The 20,170-nt window shown below is 40.6% G+C and overlaps 1 protein-coding gene across 1 annotated transcript in view; it reads left to right on the forward strand.

Annotated features, from left to right (window-relative positions):
* The first annotated feature begins 16,094 nt into the window (after positions 1-16,094).
* Positions 16,095-20,170, forward strand: part of NECAB1 (N-terminal EF-hand calcium binding protein 1) — a 48,604-nt gene continuing 44,528 nt past the window's right edge. The window contains 1 exon segment of the mRNA XM_072924814.1: positions 16,095-16,234. Within this exon segment, the coding sequence (XP_072780915.1) occupies positions 16,193-16,234 (42 nt within the window). The 5' untranslated portion in view covers positions 16,095-16,192.

Genomic DNA, 20,170 nt, shown 5'->3' on the forward strand with positions numbered 1-20,170 from the left:
GAATGTTCCCTTTGCTGCTTGCCAAAATAAATTATTAAGCATTATTCTTTCTGCTAGAGGGCATTGGAAAAGGAAGCCATGGAGAAAAAGACAAGAGAGTAGGCTTTTCTCTATTGAGAAATACTCAGAATACTCAGCATGTATTTATAATGTTTTTATAACTTCTAAGTACACCTGAAGCCTGCAAGAGACCAGGATTTTGGACCCACAAACATGAGAGAATTCAGGAGCTGCTCAGTCAGAAATGATGGGAAGAACATATCTCCCCAAAGTGCCAAAAGGTGAGGATTGCTGCACCCTGGCCATACCCTTAGTAAGGGAGAAAATCAATATTTCTGTAATTTTGCCCCTAAGTAAGTATGAAGTCCTAAGGGAAACAGTGTCTTAATGCTGTTTCCCTGCTCACAGAAGATATTTCTATGCATAGTTCTGTTCATATTCACTGCTATGCCAACAAATGTGCATCAAATTCCTTTCAACTGATGTTTTTTTTCAGAACCTCTGCCAAACCATCCAGTCCTGGAGTGTTGATGGACAGTTTGAGAGACTGTAAACTGTAGTTCCTGCAAGATACACACAAAAGCAAAGTGGAGAGAGGAATAAAAATCTCTTCCCTGCATTGATGGCAAAATTGTCTGTACAACAAGGAAGTATAAATTCTTTTATTCTTTTCTTTTAAGTTTCTACAGCTGCCAAACTCATCCTCTGCTAAATTTCAGTATTTCAAAAATGCAGTTACTTAACTCCAAGGGGTTTTGCTGATGAATTGAAATCTCATCCCTCTAGTCCTGAAGCTAACTTTTCCAAACCAGCATATGCAGCCATTTTTGTACCTGGGTGTAGAGGTTCTCCCTGTTCTAGCCTCAGACTCTGTCTTTTGTATGCAATGATCTTTCTTCATATTCACTTCCTTACCCAATCAAGAACCACTTTCATCTTTCAAACTAAAGATGGAGCTGTTAATTAGTACTATTTAGCTTAATCTTTTTCTAGTATCTTCTAGGTAGACAAAGGACTTGTCAGTGGAACCAGGGAAAAGGAAGGAGGAAAGAAGAAGAGGAAAAGAGAAGGAAGAGTTTATTTGTGGAACCCACTTCATAAGCATCAAGGATGCCTCTGATTCCTTTTTCTGAAGTACAAAACCAAAGCAAAAACTTGCATTTAGATGTATAAGTCTGACTGAAACCAGTAGAGCTGCCAAATCATTTGGCTGGCTTGGGAAAATTTCACTAGGCAGTACTCTCCATTATACTGTTGTTTCCTCATGGGAGTTACTTCTCAGTAAAGTGAGCAGAAGGAAAAGAGTTACAGAGAGAGAAAATCTCCAATAAGAAGGAGAACTCACTTCCCACTAATACTGATAATTTATATATAATGATAATGAATAAACAGGTACCATCTTGATAATTAAAAGGTAATTTTATCAACCTGTGGCTGTAGTGTAAATGGAGATGTGCTAACACAACTGAAATTTGTGCAAGTATCATCAGTAACTGATCATACCCTTCTTGTCTATAGGTTTGCTTGAATTTGCTTATTTTGGAAACAAAGCAAAGCTTTAACCTCATTTGTTAAAACTGTATAGGCAGCAGAACTAGCCAGTGTCCATGACCCACTAGTAAAGTTCCCAGAATCAGCAGATTTCCAGGTGCAGAAGTTTTGACTGGTGGCAATATACACGACAGAAGCAACTCGTGGGTTGTAAGATTAATAATGAACTACTTAGCTCTGATGTGTGTCCCAGTAATGTATTCCAGCGATACATATTTAGCATTTTACAGCAGCACATTTCTTTGAGGTGGCCTGAAGTATTAAACATATGACAACACAGTCAGGTTCACTCAGTATTTACAATATTATAGATCTAGACTGACATCAGTATTAAGACATCAGCAAGAGAGAGAGAGATCAAGAGCACTTGGCTTTTCTTCTGGAAAGACACAGAATCAAAAACATACACTACCTTTCCCACAAAATTTTAAATGTGCAGAAGTGATGGGAGCATGTAGGTACTAATTCGTAATCCTTGGAATTAATCTCTAAATGTTCCTATCATATCCATTGAGATTCTCAAATTACTTTTGTTATAACATCATTTAAATTAGAATTTGTAGGGAAGTTCTGACTCCTTGAAAGTTGTGCTCATTCTGAATGAGAACAAAATCAACTTTTTATAGTTTCTTAAAAGACAGTTTCTAGAGGAGATGCTGTTTCAGGAAATTCGAAATGCATTACCCTAAGATAATTAATGAGTAAAGAGGTTTGAGTTTCAATCATGAAACAATTTATTCTGAAAAGGATCCAAATTCATCACACTGACATTGTTAAAATGCTTTTCAATTCTTTTCATAATAGAATTTAATGAAAAGTAATGCATTTTTCAGATAGTTCAGTTTTTATTGAAACTTTTCATTTCCCAAAGGAGAAATTAAAATAAATTTCTTACCTTTTTAGCTTTATCCTTTGCTTTCTATACTCTATTTATCTGACACAATTATACAAATGCTGGACATTCACTTGCACCACTACCACTACCACAGTTTCTAGGCACGAGTCTCTTACTCCATCTGTCAGTACAAAAGTGTATTACAAGACAGACATTACAACTCGATGTATTTTACAGATGGAAGGTTGTCTAAGGGTTAAATATTGATACCAAACTATACAGGTAAATGCTATAAACCTACAGCACACCCCAGCTTTAATCTGGCTTTTCATATTGGAAGTGAGTGCTGGCTAAATGAGGCCCTTCTGCTTTTAAAGAGGTGATCAGAGCAAAATGGGTAGATTAGGAAAAGAAGCTTATCTAAAAAAATTAGGAGGGAGGAGTAAGGCCTGAAGTCGAAAAATACATAGACAGTATCTCAATTAACAAGAAAAAGCTTTCCAAAGAATGGATGTACTTGAAGCATGGTAAAAAAATTAATTGGTTCTCTTGAGGTTAATAGGGAATTAGAGGGAGGATGTATTCGCATTGCAGACCTGTTGTGTAATTTCCCTGCCTGCTTTTGCAATTGAAGTGGATGGAGATTTGCTTTAGCTGGAAGCCCATTTTCACAAAATACAAAGAAAAGAACTAAGAAATAATGCTCAGCTTGCACGACAGGCAGGATACAGCAGGCTAAAAGGGAGTTGAAGCAAAATATTCGTGAGTGGGAAACTGCTTGTCTGAGGTAACTACAGACAAATATTTGTCAGGCTGGTTTTGGTTGAGTCTAAAAGCAACAAAGGTTCTGAAGGACAGAGACAAAAAAATGTAAAACAAATACCAATACAAGAATCAAGGCTTATTTGCCAGAGATTAGCAACTTTTATTACTGAGCACACATATGGAAATCTGACCTTTGGCAAGGAGATGTAATTAGACAGTGTGCACACTGCAGGCAGCGTGGCTTTCCCCCGAAGGACAGCAGGGGCTGAGGTGCTCTGGGGTTATAACAAGGAGACCAGCACATTCTGGGCAGATGTCACCTGTGTAGCAAATATTGCCCATTTGGGGGAGAAGAAGGTGCACACACTCTGTGCGGCTCAGGAATTTCACCAGGTCAGTGAGACAAGTAAGATCTGGTTACAGCCTCCCCAGGTCCTCAGTCTTCTGCAGATGCACCTTTGCCCTTACTCCAGATAGTCCAGAGCTGGCAGAGGAGTTATTCCCAGGCTGTAGGGGGCTGTGGTAATGTTCCTTTACAAAGGAACTGCTTTAGTGTTTTTGAAGTGTCTTACACATAACTTGCTTTCTTTTTAAGTGAGATCCCTCTGATAAATACTTCTGTTTACTGTCTAATTGCCGTTGTGTTCCTCATTGCTGGCAACACAAAGCAAGTAAGCCTGGTAAATCTTAGCTGTTAATTAAGGCTATGCTGAGAGTCAAGGACTCTGTCATAAATACCTACTTTATTGCCATGTGCAAGAAGCTAGGAGAGCAGTGCACACTGTTTGAGTGTGAGCTACAACACAGAAAGGGAGAATTTATATAATTCATCCATCAGCTATCCTTAAATTCAGCATTGATTTTCCTCTAGTACATGCAACCTCCCAGGCAGACTCCTGTTCCCTATTTATGTTTGCTGAGCAGGTAGGCAGGATAGCCAGGACCAGGATGAACCATTTAATGCTTTGCAAAGTGCAAAGCAAGAAGGTTTGTGGGAAGGAAGCTGCCATGGGAATAACATGACTGCAGAGGCAACTGAAGGGAGAGACTCCTCTGGACCAAGACCTTGGGGCTACAAGGATCTCGTCTCTTAGCAATAAAAGAGACCTCAGCTGGGTTCCTGTGAATATTTATAAAAATAATAATAGAAGGGTAAAAATACATCTGCTACATATCTCCATAAACATTCTTCTCTCTACAGAGGTTTCAGACTTTAAATCATTGCCCAGTCAAGAAACTGGAATTGCCTAAGAATAATCATATTGACAAATCAAAGACAAATGAGGAAATTATTAAATCTGCCATATTTTTACTTTTTATACATTGTATCCACCACAGGATTTCATCTTATATTCATCAAAATTAAAGCTCCCTCCCTCTGAAAATAAGAGCCTTTCTACCTTAAGAAGCAGAAGTGGGAGCTAACAGCTTTGAGTTATTAAAGATGCTGCAGTTAAACACAGAGGGCTATTCAGCAGACAGGAGTGTTCAACAGACCATGCCAGCTTCTGCAAACACTGCCCGTGTCTCTCTCTCTCTGTAAGCACTTTCCCTGCTTTAATTTGTGGTTTGCAGAAATTGATAGCCCATTAGTCTGTATCTTTGGTCATCATCCTGTTAATAGCTTCCATGGTTTAATCAAATACACGACAAATACTACTAACCCTTGTTAATTCCCAAATTCTTATCCATGAGAAAGGCTTAGTGTGGGCAGTGCTCTTTGTGCAGACGGAGTTTGTACATGTATGCATTTTATTTCTGCTGCTCTCATTTAACCTGTTCACGCCCTTTGAATTTTAGGAATTGAAATACAAACTGGAGAGAAAAAAGATAAGATGGGGACCAGATGTGACTGGTAAACCTCTTTCCATGCACAGCAGCTTTCTAAAGACTAAACAAAATTGCTGAATGTCGTTTAGAGGGAAATAGGAGACTAGCTTTGCACAGCTTTAAATCTCTTGTTTTAATGACTTGTTAGGCAAGTTTCAGAATTTCTGAAGTGTTCCATGTCAGAAACTCATTGCCAATGACAAAGCAAATAAAACAAAGAAGAATGTTAATGAAGAATGTTATTCAAACCACCTTCATGCTGTTTCATCATATGACAATTTTAATTTTTATCTAAATGTGATAAGTTCAAAATGAGTTAAAATTAATATAAGCATCACATTTATTCTCCAAAATATAAATAATCGTTTTATGAACGCTGTTTTCTAAAAAAAATAACATATATTTTCTGTCCCTTTTACAGATGTTAAGGTAAAATATTTGTCAATATCATTTTAATGTTTTAAAATTTCTGTCAAATCATTATTCACAAGTATGTTTGATTTATTTTTTAAGTTCTGAGCAAATACTTTAATGTGGAAAGTTGGAAAGATTATTCAAATATTATTATTCTATTCAACTAATTCTGGTTTAGAGCCATCAGAAGGCATGTTTGCTGAAAATATACTGTTCTAGCACTTTAATTCAGAGAGACTGGAGAAAATGTCCTACAGCTTTAGGTTACATAGTATTAAGCTGTAGTGTAAAAAATAAAATCCAAAATGAAGGAAGAGTGTTTGTCTCCTGGCAGATTTGTGTTCAAAAGGGAAACCAGAGTGTGCCTGCAGCCTGGGTCATTTTGCTAAAAGGTGAAAACCTTTAGGATTTTGTATGCTTTTTACAGCAAAGTTGCACCAGATGAGAAGAGAAAAACAACAGATCCATGAAAGTTAAGAGTCAGCTACAGAAAATAAAAACCTTTAGAGCCATGTGCTGTTCTGACTCCATAGCAGGGCCCACGGTGTGCAGAGCACTTGCCCCCATGGCCAGAGGACAGCCCATGGCTGTGCCTAAGCCACCCAGCTGGGCAGGGGAGAGCCCTAGTTCTGGACCCTTTTCATGAGCTATTCATGTCCTGACTTCTCCAGAGAAGCATTTCCAAAGGCTGTAGCTTGTGCTGCACCTGATCTGTAGATTAATGAAATTCAGCAATCTCAGCTGTTAATCTCCTGCTTTTCAGGAACATGATATATATACTTATTTACACTTGCATTGCTACTCATGAATATATAAGCAACTGTGAAGGGAACAAAAATAAAAATAAAAAATGAGGCTCGTGGGAACTCTGATTTCTGATTAAAGCCACTGCATATCTCTTAAAATTTTGGCTCACAGAACTTAATAGGAAATTACATCAAAGGCAGCTTGTGTTTACCAATGGGGGATCAGGCCAGACCAAGCTTTTTTGATGTGCTGAGAGATCTGAATAGGAAATGCAGACCTCATCTATCTGAACTTCAGGAAAACATTTAATATGCTGTCACTTGGGATCATACCTGCTAGATAAATGGTAAAGGAACTCACAAGAGAAATGGGAAAATGCATGAAGTTTGGAACAAGACAGATGACAAGCTGATTCTATTGAAAAGAAAATTACTATGCCAGAAGGAGGTTATGTGTAATAGAAGTTACACTGTTACTCCCCGCTCAACCTGATATGTTCCTGATATGCTCAACCTACCAGGTGCTCCAGGGCTGCACAGCAAATGAATGCAGTGCTGCTCTGGACCCTGAGCTGCATTATTCAGCCAGTGGGAGCCAGTGTTACAAGGCAGTTCCCTTCCTTCCCCCAGGGCAAATCCTCCCCTGAGCTGCCCCAGGGAGGGCTTCAGTACCAGCAAGTGCAGGGAAGGGGATGCCTCCCACTTCCCTTCAGCATGGACACTTTCAGAACAAAAGGGCTGCACAAACACCCCAAAATCTTCTGGACTCAAGTCCAATTGAGAGCACTGCCAGGTCATCTGTGAACTCATTAAGAAAGCAAGTTCTTGTGCTGAGCAGAAAAAAACAATAAACACAGAAAGAGAATTTTCATACCTACTTTGTTACTTTTAATTCACATTGGCATGAGGTGACGAAGCAGAAGGCTGCAATATCATTCAGGAAGTTCTAGGGAACTTCAGGGCATGGAGTCAAACTAATGTGATCTTTCATCAAATATGTTGTAAGATCCTGACCCTTGGACCTGCAATGAGATTTGTGTTGCAGACTGCAAGTGGATCATTTGAAGAGATGATGAACCAGGGATTTATTTTCAAAGAAACAAAGGTATCTAGAAAGTATTGTCTGAGCTCCTGGAGCAGGTCCAGCAGAGGATAAAGATGATGATGGGATGGGAGAACCTCACTTATGAAGAAAGGCTGAGAGAGTTGGGCCTGTTCAGCCTTGAGAAGAGACACCTGAGAGGGCACCTCATCAATGTCTATCAGTATCTAAAGGGAAGGTTGTCAAGAGGATGGAGCCAGGCTCTTCTCATTGGTGCCAAGCATGGGCACAAGAATTAGCAGGCAGAAAATGATGCACAGGAAGTTCCACCCGAGTATGAAGAAGGAATTCTGTAATGTGCAGGTGACCTTTCACTGGAACAGATTGCCCAGAGAGTGGTGGAGTCTCCCTCACTGGAGATACCCAAGAACCATCTGGACACAGTGCTGTGCCATGTGCTCTGGGGTGACCCTGCTTGAGCAGGGAGGTTGGACCAGGTGACCAACTGTGGTCCCTTCCAACCTGACCCATTCTGTGATTCTGCACCAATTTTAGCAAAGAGGTCAGGACATATTAATGTCCTGACCTCTAGTGAGAGGGGAGACATTTCCTAGTGAGCCCTTTCTGAAAAGTGGCATAAAACCCTTGTCCCTTGCTTTGAAAAAGAAAGACAAACGAATACCAATGCACAGAAGTAGACATGATGAGGGAACTGACAGCTTCTCTTAATGAGAGAAACATTAAAAAGTTTAACTTAATTAGCTCAGCAGAATCAAAGCTGAAAGAACAAACAATTATTCTCTGTAAAACTATCAAGACCAAACCTCAGGGAAGAAAAAGGACTTTTAGCTGACACAGCAGGACATGGAAATAACCTGGCCATTAATATGTTTAGTCTGGAAAACAGAGGGGAGAATAACTACCAGGAAGCACATATTTACTGTATTATTTACTGTTTCTCAGTAAAGGGAAAAAGAAGGGTATGCAATTTTAGGGCGGCAGCTACTAAAAATATGGAAGGGCCACCAGGAGCACCACTATCCTGCAGCAGGAAAAGGAGAACATGACTACTCAAAAGGCATTTCTAGTTTGCAGCTGGACATACAGAAGCCAAAGGGATACCAAATTGCATGGCAATTAAATAAAAGCACTTCATCTCTCAATGGGAGAGACTGCTCTCAAAGCAGTATGCTAATGATGGGATTAAAAGGCCAGTCCTACATCAGAGCAAGCAATTCCTCAGCTCTGGGGTTACAAGTGAAACTGGAATCATATCTATCTGGCCCTTTTTGGACCCATTTTCTCCTGCTCCTAAAAGCAAAGAATGAAAAGACTGGCAAGAAGAGCAGCAAGCCCACAATAAGGAACTTCACCCAACATTCAGATCCACAGATGAAGCTGAATTACAATGGCAGAGGGTTGGTTATAAATCCTCTGTGTTGGAAAAAAATGAAGCATCTTACAGAAAATCTTACATATACTTTTGCTATGAGTTATTGAAACTCTAGGTAGGAAATGAATGCAATTTGAAGATGAAAAGATCTCTGTACATTACCACAATGACATCCTGACATACCTTGCTCTCTGTGCCCACCAACCAGTAGCCTGCAGACCTGAAACAGTGTTTTGGGCATGTGTCTGTCTGTCTGTGAAGCATCCTCTCCTTAGCAGAGCAATTGGACCACTGCTTAGGGAGGTGCCATTTGAAACATCCCCCCTTGGCTGTGGCTGAGGACAAGCTGTTGCACTTCTGATTAATTCTCACAGTAAAAATCATTACAAGCTTTGTGCAGACCACAAGATGGCACAGACGTAGTAGCTTTATAGAACTGCATAAGACAGTCCAGCATGAACAGATTTGAAATAAAAATTAGAATAGAGTATAATATAAATTCAGAGTCGGAATGGATCAAGAAACATCCTACTTTGGTGAAAAAACTCTATATGGTGTTCTATAAGCAAATAAACAACAATAACACTGAAATCTTTTATTTACAGTAAAAATCTGCTTATATATTTAAAAAGAAATAACTGAAAGCAAAAATTACTTTTGAAAAAGGTATTCAGTTTTGTTTGAGATCTAACAGAATCTTGTGATTTTAGATTCTTTTCAGTCAAATCATACAATCATTATAGAGTGGCTTTTGATTGGTCTATTTTCTTAAGTTTAATTTTCTTAAAATTCTTTAATACCAACAAAGCCTGTCTATCCTATGGACAATTCCATTTGCAACCATGTGATTTATATTATTCATCAGTGAGTTTTTCCAGTCTTGCAGCTGTTAAGCATCAAGCATAGCAGACAGATATTCCATGGTTAGATTTCTAGAATGTCTACAATAAAAATATTTACTTTCTATCTATGTGCTGCCATGTTTGTCAATATTTTTTACAAATGTCAGGGATTTTGGGAGGTCCCTTATGGCAGAATAATCAAAATATAAACATAAAGTCATCTAAATCCTGATATATAGATAGATATATATAGATACAGATATAGAGATGATAGATAGATAGATAGATAGATAGATAGATAGATAGATAGACAGATAGATAGATAGATAGATAGATATGCTCCAGAAATATCTAGATCTAGGCATCTAATCTATATCCAAAGAAGGAAAGAAATAACTGTATTATTTATTCAGTTCTTTAGTAAATCAGAATTCCTGATTAGCATTCAAATGAAAAACTGGCCCTTCCAAATTTGCTACATTAAACAGTTCTCTGACTTGGACAGTGAGGAGACTCACAGAAGCCTGTGTTTTTTAAATGAGATCTGAAACTTTAATTTTTTATTTGGTTGACAGTCTTCCTTCTGTAAGTAACTGGGAAATGCCTATGAGTGTTCTTGCTATGCCTGGGGTAATATTTATAAGGAATATCCTAGTAAGTAAGTGATTTGTACAATCAGTCTCTGAAAGTTAAAAAAACCCTCTCACAATGAAACACATACTATGTCCCTGTTGTTCTTTGCATCCTTTGATAATTATGTTTTGAATACACACATCCTAAAATCTTGCTTACAGTTCCCTGTTTGTGTTGCAGGGAGTAACCATCTTAGGAAATCATATACATATCTGTAGAGTTTTGTTTTCTTGCCCCTATCTTTATAGGTAAAGGCACTTTATAGGTAAATGTCTTCTCCAGGCTGAACAGTCACAGCTCTTTTAGCCTCTCCAGGCCAGCAGGATGCCCATCACTAAGGTGGGGCAGCGCAGGGACCTGTACCACATAACATCTTCATTAATGACAAGGATGATGAGACAGGGTGCATTCTCTGCTTGCAGATAATTTGTGGATCTAGGGGCTCCTAGGTGTACCAGTGCTACTAAATTCCTTGTCTAGAACCCTACAGAATATGGCCAGGAATTAACCTGGTTGTCTTTGGGTTGGGCTAGCACCGGGGCATTGAACCAGGTCCACAAGTCTGGAACCAGGATAATGCCCAAATCACTTACTGCTATGCTCCATCTCAAATCCCATCTGTAAGTAGAAATGCTCTGGGAGTATTTTAGGTAGAATATCTCCAAAGAAGCACAATGTTCAGAAGCAAGCCAAAACTTTGACATTCGTTAGAAATTATTCCAATTTCTCATACAGAGTTGAATTTGGATGGAAATTTTTCCAAAGCTATGCTCTGTTTGGATTAAGGCTTTTGGTTCTGTCAAATAGCAGAAGTGATTCTTTATTTCAAGTAGATAGCTATTAAATCTTATATTAAATATTTAACTATTAATTGCATTAATTATTGTTAAAATCAAGAGCAGATAAAATCACATGTCTCCATTTGTTTTTACATTTATTTGCAATATTCTCCTTAGTCTAGGACTAAGCATGATAACAGCTGGAGAGAAGACTGAATTCTATGGCAATATAAAATTACTAGAGACTTTTTTTAAAATAGATGGTGTCATCTTTGCTCTTTCTGCAAGAATTCAGTTCCCCTCAAAAATCCACTGGAAGCAAAACAGAGTCTCATCTACAGTTTTAGCCTTGAAGGGCCCTTTGCTTTCCTTGAGGTAAGAAATAGCAGGAGATGTTACACTAGGCTGTGAGCACAGCCCAGCTGGGGAGAGGTTTTGCCTGCATATTCTGAGCTGTCAGCATGGCTGCAAGAGATGAAATCACTGAAATGGTATAAGCCAGGAGGTCGTTTCAGACAGCAGAATTTCAACAACTGGCAGGGGTTTTCAAACTGAAAAGCAAAGAAAAGGGCTGGAATCATCACATGAGATACTGTTTCATGGGAGACATATATGAGGATCAGCCTGGGAAAGGTAGAGAGAAAATTCTTCAGTTCAAAAAACCATTGGAATAATACAGTTTTTCTTAAAAAAAATCTCAAATCCAGATACAGAAATGAGTTTGAGATAATCTTATCAAATCCATGATATTTTTATTGGATTCATGTAATTAAATCCCAGTTGAACAGGAAGGACAATGGCCTACACACAGTAAAATATTTGGGCACCTAAAGCAGAGCTCAGGCATGGGGGTTTTACCAAAGTCAAAACCATGACTCCATGTCACAGATCCCAGACACTCTCCCAGATTGCTGTACTGTCTATTATTTGAGTATATGTGCTCATTTCCAGCCCAGGAGTGAGGCACAAGGGCTTTGGCATTTTTCTCAGTGGCAGCCACAGTAAAAAAATATGTTACATATGGGTTACCATTTGGCAGGAGGGCACACACACATGGAAAAAACTGTAGTTATTTACACACTCCAACTAGCCTCAAGACTTTGAATAAATTAACCAGACTCCTAAAAGTACTCTGTAGTCAATTACTCCTTCTGAGCTCTTAAAGACCAGGACCCTTAAGACTGGAATTAACTCTTTGGGAAAACCTCATTCCCATCTTCAGCTGTGTGGGAAACTGTTCTTCCAGGCTTGATAAACAATTAGTAACTAAAGCTTTGCAGTACAAATAACCTTACAACCCCCTCTTAGGGGAAACTGAGCAGGGGTGTATGGACTGTTCAGGACTGTTGCTTACACCTGAGCCTGACAGGTACTGTGAACTGAACTTCTTTGGGTTTGGATTAAATATATGTCATGGTTTAGAAACAGTACTTCCAATTCACTGTCCCCTCTGAAACTCTCCAAAGCCACCTGCTCCCCTTTGCCCTTTCTCCCCCTTCCTGATTCACTGGAATGGCACTGAGAGTTGGAGGCAGAAAAGGCAAAGATCATGGGCTAAGGTAAGAACAATTTAGTGGAAAAAGAAATAAGATAAGAAAATGAGCAGTAACAGCAACAATACTAATGACAGAGGTTATAAGAAAAGAAATTACTCACATGGGGGAAAAAAAAAAAACCCAATAACAGAAAACACTATGTTTTCTCCATTGGAAGGAAGCCCATCTCCCTGAATAAGTGTCCCTTTTCTCTGCCCCCAGCAAGGACATGAGGTAGTTCAGAATAACCACAGTGCCCTAGCCATGCCCCCTCCCAGCTACTGCAAAAAATTAACCCTGTCCTGGCCAGAGTAAGGACATTATGAAATAATTTCAGCTTCAGACTAACAATAGCAGTTTTCATATACCTTTTTTTTTTTTTTTTTTGTGGGAATGTTGCAAATACAAAGAATAAAAGTACAAATTTTTCACTGTGCTTTCACATTGTTTTTCTTCTGAACCTTATGCTTTGATCTTCTCCTTAATTCTTTTTCTTAGATCTTATGAGTAAATATCTGCTTATCCATCCGGTCTCACAGCAGGTTTTTTCTCAACATGAGCCACAGCTGCTGCTGGGTGCCTCCTCCCCTCGGCCAGGGGTGCAAACCTGGCCTCAGTAAAGCACCCCGCTGCCTCCACAAATGGCCCATTGTTTTGAGTCATTAACCTCTAACATATCAGTTTCTCACAACCCTTTACATTATATTTATTCTCCTGGTGGTTTAGGAAAGAGCTCCAGACCATGCAGACTGGTGTTCATCTCTGTTGTGTGCACTGGCTTGCCATTGAACTGCCCTGTGGCTTCAGTACAGCCTTTGTCTGGTTTTCCTTTCCACCCCCAAGTGGACATGGGACCAGAGGGAAAGGAGGAGGGCAGGAAAGCCATGGGAGCACACTCAGGCCTTATCCTGGGAGGGATCCCAATGGGGTAAAGTGAACTCCCAGAGCTGGGAACCTTGAGGTGATTTTCATCTGATGAACTATACCTAGCCACACACTCCTGTATAGGCGGCTGACCCAATGGTTTTCCAGGCACACCAACACTCCTTCTGGGATTTTGTGCATCTACCCTTGCTGTCACTGGCACAGTTATCACATGTTATAGAGGACTTACTTTTTCATCATCAGAGTGCAATTCCTAGGAACACCAAGCTGTAAAGATACTGGGTTAGATTAGTCCATGTGTGAGACACAAAGTGAAGGAAATGAAGGGTGGCTTCTTGCTTCCTCTGTTTCTGCTCATATTGCAAGCTGTGGCAAAAAACATACTAAATCTGAATTTTCTCTGTTTTTACTTTATGACCAAGAAAAGTTATGAGGGAGCAACTACAGGGACGGCATTTGAGTACCCAAACCAGAGGCTGGTTTGGTGTTGGCCTACAGAGCACCAGACCAGATGGTCAAACCATGACAAACCAACAGGTTTTGAAAGCTGAAGGGGGACTCTGTATAATACTGACTCAGCCTTTGGACACACACCAGTCACCTCCTGCAGAGAAGAAAAAAGACCATAAAGCAGATCCAATCCCTTAGCCAAGTGCAAACAGTACTGTTATTCTGGAAAGGTTACATTTTGACATAAGTATTACATAGTGTTTTTCCTATCAGTTAGAGGCCACACACACAGAGTGTGGAATCATGGAGTGGTTTCATAACTTGATTAGACACTTGGACAGCTTGCATTTCCTCGGTATAAAGGAAGTTTTGCTGTTTTTCTATCTCAGCATCGATGGCTGTTACACATCATAGTCCACTGCACAGTAAGTGGAAGGTGCTGCCAGCCTTAATTTTTTTGTTTTTCCCAAATTAAAGGTCAAAATCATTACACACTGCCTGACCATTTCATTTCACATGAGCAAAGATGTTGGTAAAGTAGCTTGTTTCTAAATAAAGGTTTAATGATTTGACACACAGCAAGAAAAAAACAGGCTCTTTTAAGTTTTATCCATAGACATGCATGAAACAACTTTTATTTCTTGTAGCAGATGGTGAGCAGCACAGGTCTGTGGCTGCAGAGGGAAGCAAGTCACCGCGTGCTGACCTTTGCTAACCTCACCTGGGCAGGTCACAAAGACATCATCCTCCCAATAAGGCAGTACCTGTACTCCCACATCACAGGGCACCACACAGCTGCATTCCCCTCTCCCTGTGTCTTCTTGCTCAGAGACAGAGGGAGACATTGAATGAATATGGAACTGAGTAAAATTCAGAGCTCTGGTACTGCTTGTGGCATTAAAATTGAGATATTGCTTCACGTAATTTTAAAGTGATACAAAAACTATCATCAGTGAGTTTCACATATAATCTACTCACAACTTTCTCATATAATAAAAGTTCTATGTGACATTTTTTATTCTTATGTTTTAATTTTTACCCTAAAAATATCAAGATGGCACAATATCTTTTCTTATGATTTTGAAGGAAGATTTCTCTAGACAAACAAAATATTCTTGGTGAATGTTAAAGCTAATCAAAAAGTAAAGATACTGGGTCTTAAGCAAAGATGTTTTTATACCAAGATATAAATTAGTCAAAAAAGTTCAATATGTAAATTATTCATATTGTTGCTATAAAAGCTAACAAAACCAAGTCCCTCTATAATCTAAAGAAACTTGTTCTTATTTCCACTCACCATCCTGGCTCTTGAGACAACCTTTGGAATTTATTCTTCTTTCCTCTTTGGAAAAAAATATATTCCCATACTTCCATCATAAAAATCAAATTAAATAACAGCCTTTCAGTATTATTAAAAAGCAAAAATAGCCTGAGATGATCTTTCCATCTCTTTTTCAAGCCATCTTGATGAATTGAGATAAAAATGGCTCACCCTGTGAAATGCCTTGTCTTTCCAATTGGACAGTTCTCTTCCATCTCTCAGGTTTTGCTCTGAAACGTGGAAAGGGAGGTGAGAGAAGCAGAAACTTTCAAGTCACACCATGACTGAGGTTTTTCATCCATGAAGGTGTTAAAAAAAAAAAAAACCTTCCCTTTAATATTTGTTAAGAAGCATAGTATCATCGGTAGTAATCACTAACTGTAGTATATAATCTATAACACTGTTGTAACATGTGATGTATAATTGCAATGCCATCTGCTCGTGGTTGTGATGGGAGCACAGAGTCACAGCCCCTGTTACACGATGTCCATGCTGTAACTTCTTGGCACGGGTCTGAAATAGCTGGGAGGGAGCTCCTGTCAGAGCTGCTTTCCTTCTCCCTCTCCGGGACCCTCTTCCTCTGCTGCCCTCACCCCGCCGCGCCCCTCCTGCCCATCCCACAGCTCCCCGATTGCTTCTTTGCAGGAGCACCAGCGCTCCGCGCCCCTGCAGCCCCTGATTTTTGGCCAGGCCACTTTGAGGGATATATTATATTCAAGCATCATCTTGCTATCAAGCCCGAAGGCTTCTGCAGAGCGCAGCTGTTGGCGGTCCCCGCACCGCAGTGTGGAAGCGCAGAGCCGCTCCATCACCGCCCTGCGCTGCCAGACTTCACCTTCGGAATGGGCTCCTGCGGCTTTCCTGAGAAACATCTCCCACAGTGACTGCGCTGAAGGGGCAGGCAGCCGAACCGGCGGCGCAAACAGACCGCGAGACCCGAGTTTCCTTCATGGACACAAAGGAGTGTCACCAGAGCACGCCCTAAGGACGCAGCAGGGTGTGCGCCCCGACAGGCGGGGCGGGGCGGGGCGGCGGCCGCGGCCGGCTCGGCCCCGGCCCTGCCCGGGGCGGGTTCCAGGGCAGGCGGGGCGGGCCCGGCTCCGCACGGCCCCGCACGGCCCGGCCCGGCCCCGGGCAGGCGCTGCGGGGCGGCGGCGGCTGAGGCGGGCGGATGGCGGCGGAGCGGGGAGCGGGGCTGCGCATGTTCCGCGATGTGAGTACGCGACATGGAGCCCATCCTTCGCACAGGGCACCTGCGAGTGTCTGGGGAGGGGCACCTGCTTGGTTAAGTCTTGCCTTTTTCTCTTGTCTTTTTTTTCTCCCCATACTTGCCCCCTCCCCCCTTTTATTTATTCCTTTTCCTTTTCCTTTTCCTTTTCCTTTTCCTTTTCCTTTTCCTTTTCCTTTTCCTTTTCCTTTTCCTTTTCCTTTTCCTTTTCCTTTTCCTTTTCCTTTTCACTGTTATCGCCTCCCTCGGTAGAAGGGGATGAAGTCCAGTGAGACTGTGAATTTTCCCCCTTTCCCTTTCCCATCCCCTTCCCCTTTCCCTTATCCTTTCTTCTTCCCCTTTCCCCTTCCTCCTTTGCTTCTAATGGCTGCATGTGTGAGCAGGTTAGTGTTTGGGGGTGACTAGAAAAGGTTCTGTCACCTTTCTAAATAAGTGAAAACAGTCTAAACAGTCACCTTTCTAAATAAATGGCTTCAAATTTTATTTGTTTTATTGGGACATGGAGAAGGAGGTGCGTTCCACTAGTGTTTCTCACCCTATACAAGTTTTTTTTGTTTTTTTCACTAACCATGCAGGTTCCTCCCATCCCTTTAGACCCTGATGAATTTGAGGTGCCCAAGGTCAATGTGCAGAGAATCCTGAGCCCCTCAACCCTTTGAGGATGAGCCCAGGGAGATGCTCTGATGTGCATCTGGCCGTGCAACCCCTGAGAGGTGCTGTGCTAGACTGTCACTAAGGGCTCAGCATCTTGCAAGGTGCAGCTGTAAAGTTTTTTTGTCGAAATTTGCGCAGCACAAAGCATTTCTTTGTTCCAAGGCAAACTCCCACCCAAAGGTCTTCCAAGTATCCTCTGACCTTGGTGAGACCTACAAAACTTGAGATCAACTCTACTACCAACTCTGATCCACTTCAGACCAGCTCTTGTATTGGTGATATTCCACAATACCAGCTGAAAATGGCATAGCCTGTATTAAAGGACTCTTTATCTAGATCTTTTCTCTAACATGCTGTTATGGTTTGACACGGGAAGAGAATTTTTTAGAAGGAAGAGGTTTATTTTGTTAGGGGTCAGGTTTAGATATTGACACTTGAAGTGATTAATTGAAGGTAGATACGCTTTTGAGAACATAGAGGGGTTAAAAGTAGAATTTTTAGGAGGATTCGTTTTTTTTTTTGGTTTTGGTCATTGCATAATACGGACTTTTCCCCCCCCAGCCCGGGCTGGGTGGGGGAGGGGAGCTATGCGGCTTGCACAGGTAAGTTAAGAAGTAAAGGATTGAAATTGGCTGGGTTAGTTTTTGCAGATGGAAGGGTGGAGAAATTTGGGATGTTTTTGTTTTTTTCTTTAGAGTCTCTTTCTCTCTCTCAAGAGAGAAAAAGAGACGGCAGTGGTTTTATTGGCAGTTTGCCGCAGGGAAGGAGAAGAGTGGGGGGGCTGCAAGGTGTTTAGCTGGGCTGTGGGAGCTGGAGCTTGGGTAGTGAGCTATTTTTGGGAGTTGGGACTTTTAACTTTTTTTGAGAAATGAGGGTTTTATGAAATATTATTCTTTTTGAATTTGAAGAAAAGAGAAACAGTTTGAAATTTTAGATTTTTAGAGAAGAAGGTTAGGGGCAGATGATAGAGTGGCTTTTTGGCTGGACTCTGCTTGTTTACCATAGACTGAACCACTTTTTCTTTCAAGAGAGACTGCATTTTAAGGGGATGCATTGGTGAACTAAGAGACCTTCTGCAGCAACTACCAGTTTTGAAGTAGACAGAGAAAGAGCTGAGGAGGGTGTGAAGATGCCCTCCATCTTCAAAAAGAAGAAAAGGTGATCTCTGTCTTTTGGACCCTCGGCCCCAGGGGAAAATGGGGGGGACTCTAGTCCCGAATTGTGATACTGGACTGTTGTTCCTGGTGGTCCTTGGCAAAGCATCCTTAAAGGGGCCCTATAAGCAGTCTCTGTCCATGCCCAGTGGTGAGAGCACTGTAACATAGAGAAGAGAGTGTCACATTGGCCGGTCTGGGCGGTGCCACGTGTGACATTGGAAACACAAAGGTGGCAGCTGTGTTTCCTGGGAGTCTATGATTTCAAGGGAGACTCCTCTCTTCCCTGATGGACTTAGTATTGATTATATTGAAGGGTGAAAACTTGATTAAAGATCCAAATGGGTCTCGCTGGAGTTTAGTGGAGTTGGGTGGAAAGAAGAGAAATGTTTTGGAAGGTTTTCATTTCGAATTTTGTGTGTTTTTTTCCTTTCCTTTCTTTTCCTTTTATAGTAGTAGTAGTAGTAGTGTAATAAAGTTTTTTCCTTTATTATTAAGTTTGGCCTGCTTTGCTCTGTCCTTGATCACATTTCACAGCATTTGATTGGTAAGTTGTATTTTCATGGGGCGCTGGCATTGTGCCAGCGTCAAACCATGAACACATGCACACTTCAACTTCCCCAACCTTTCCCCAAATTATTTCAAGCAAACCTCATCTGCTCATCTCCTGATTTCTCTAGCCTCCATAGGAAGTAATTTAAATAAGACTTTTTATTGACTTCTATTATATCAATTCAAGTATATATTAAAAATGCAGATTTTTTTTTTTTGTCTCAGAGATACCACTTGTAAAAGAAATGGGAGAATTCCAGTCATACATCACAAAAACAGAAGACAAATCCAAGTTGCCAGGAAAGAGTTAAAAAAACATTAAATGCAGCCAACTCCTCAATTTAGGCTAGCACACTGGGTTAGGAAATTGTACGTGGTCAGATTGTCTGATAAACTGAAAACTTGATTTCACTAAAGAGGAGAAGATAATTCAAAATAATATTATTTGTTTCATTTTCAGCATTTTCTTAAATCGGTGTCAGGTTCATATTTATAGGAAAGCATATATCTTTCACAAACCCACAAATAGGAGAGAGGCAGGCTGTTTCTGTGATTCTCCTCTTATATCTGGAGGAAAACCTTAAATCCAAGCCATGCCTGCTTCAAAGCAGGGACTGGCCCCTGGGGGCCCTTCCTGTTGTGAGAGTACATTCATGTCACAGATATTTTAGGTATTTGGGGGTGTGTAGATGTGTAATTACTCCTCAGTGAAGTACCCCCACTTATATAAACACATCTAAATTAGACCAAGCAGCAAGAGTTTGTTGTAAGGCTGCACAGAAAGGGCAGGCACTGAGGTCCTGATCCCACTGGGGAATAGAATTATAGAATCCTAAAATGGCCTGGTTGGAAAGGACCTTAAAAATCATCCAGTTCCAAACCCCCTGCCATTGGTAGGGACACCTTCCACTAGACCAGGTTGCTCAGAGCTTCATCCAACCTGGCCTTGAACTCTGCCATTCACAACTCCCTGGGCCACCTGTACCAGTGCCTCAGCATACATACAGTAAAGATTTCTTTTACCTAACATCTAATTTAAACCTAATCTCTTTCAGTTTGAAATCATTCCCCACTGTCCTGTCATTAAATGTTCTTATAAATAACCTCTCTCCAGAGAGAGAAACCTAATGAGAGTGATACTTGATTGCTAAAACAACCTCTTCTGTGTTCTTCTGTCAAAATCCCTCTCAAGTGTCTAAAGGATTTTAATGCTTTCTTAAGGTTGGGGGCAGGGGGGTTAATTAATAAAAACAAATTAATATACATTTTAAATAATCATTATAATAAATACATAAAAAATTTATTTAAAATAAATTGTTAAAATTACTTAAGCAGAACCTTTTGCCATTCTTGACCCATGGTTATGGGACATTGCTATTTGATTGAAACTCCAATGCTACATCCCTTCAAAAGTCCAATCCTTATACTGAAAATGAGTGTATGATTTATTTGGATAAATAGGGAAGGAAAATGTCATCTTACCAAGTATATTTCATATTTGATGTGCTTTAAATTTGGTCCAATGCAAAGTTCACCATCTCTGAAGTCCTGGATGTGGGTC

This window comes from Taeniopygia guttata, chromosome 2 (genome assembly GCF_048771995.1).
Source record: "Taeniopygia guttata chromosome 2, bTaeGut7.mat, whole genome shotgun sequence".
NCBI classification, from domain to species: domain Eukaryota; kingdom Metazoa; phylum Chordata; class Aves; order Passeriformes; family Estrildidae; genus Taeniopygia; species Taeniopygia guttata.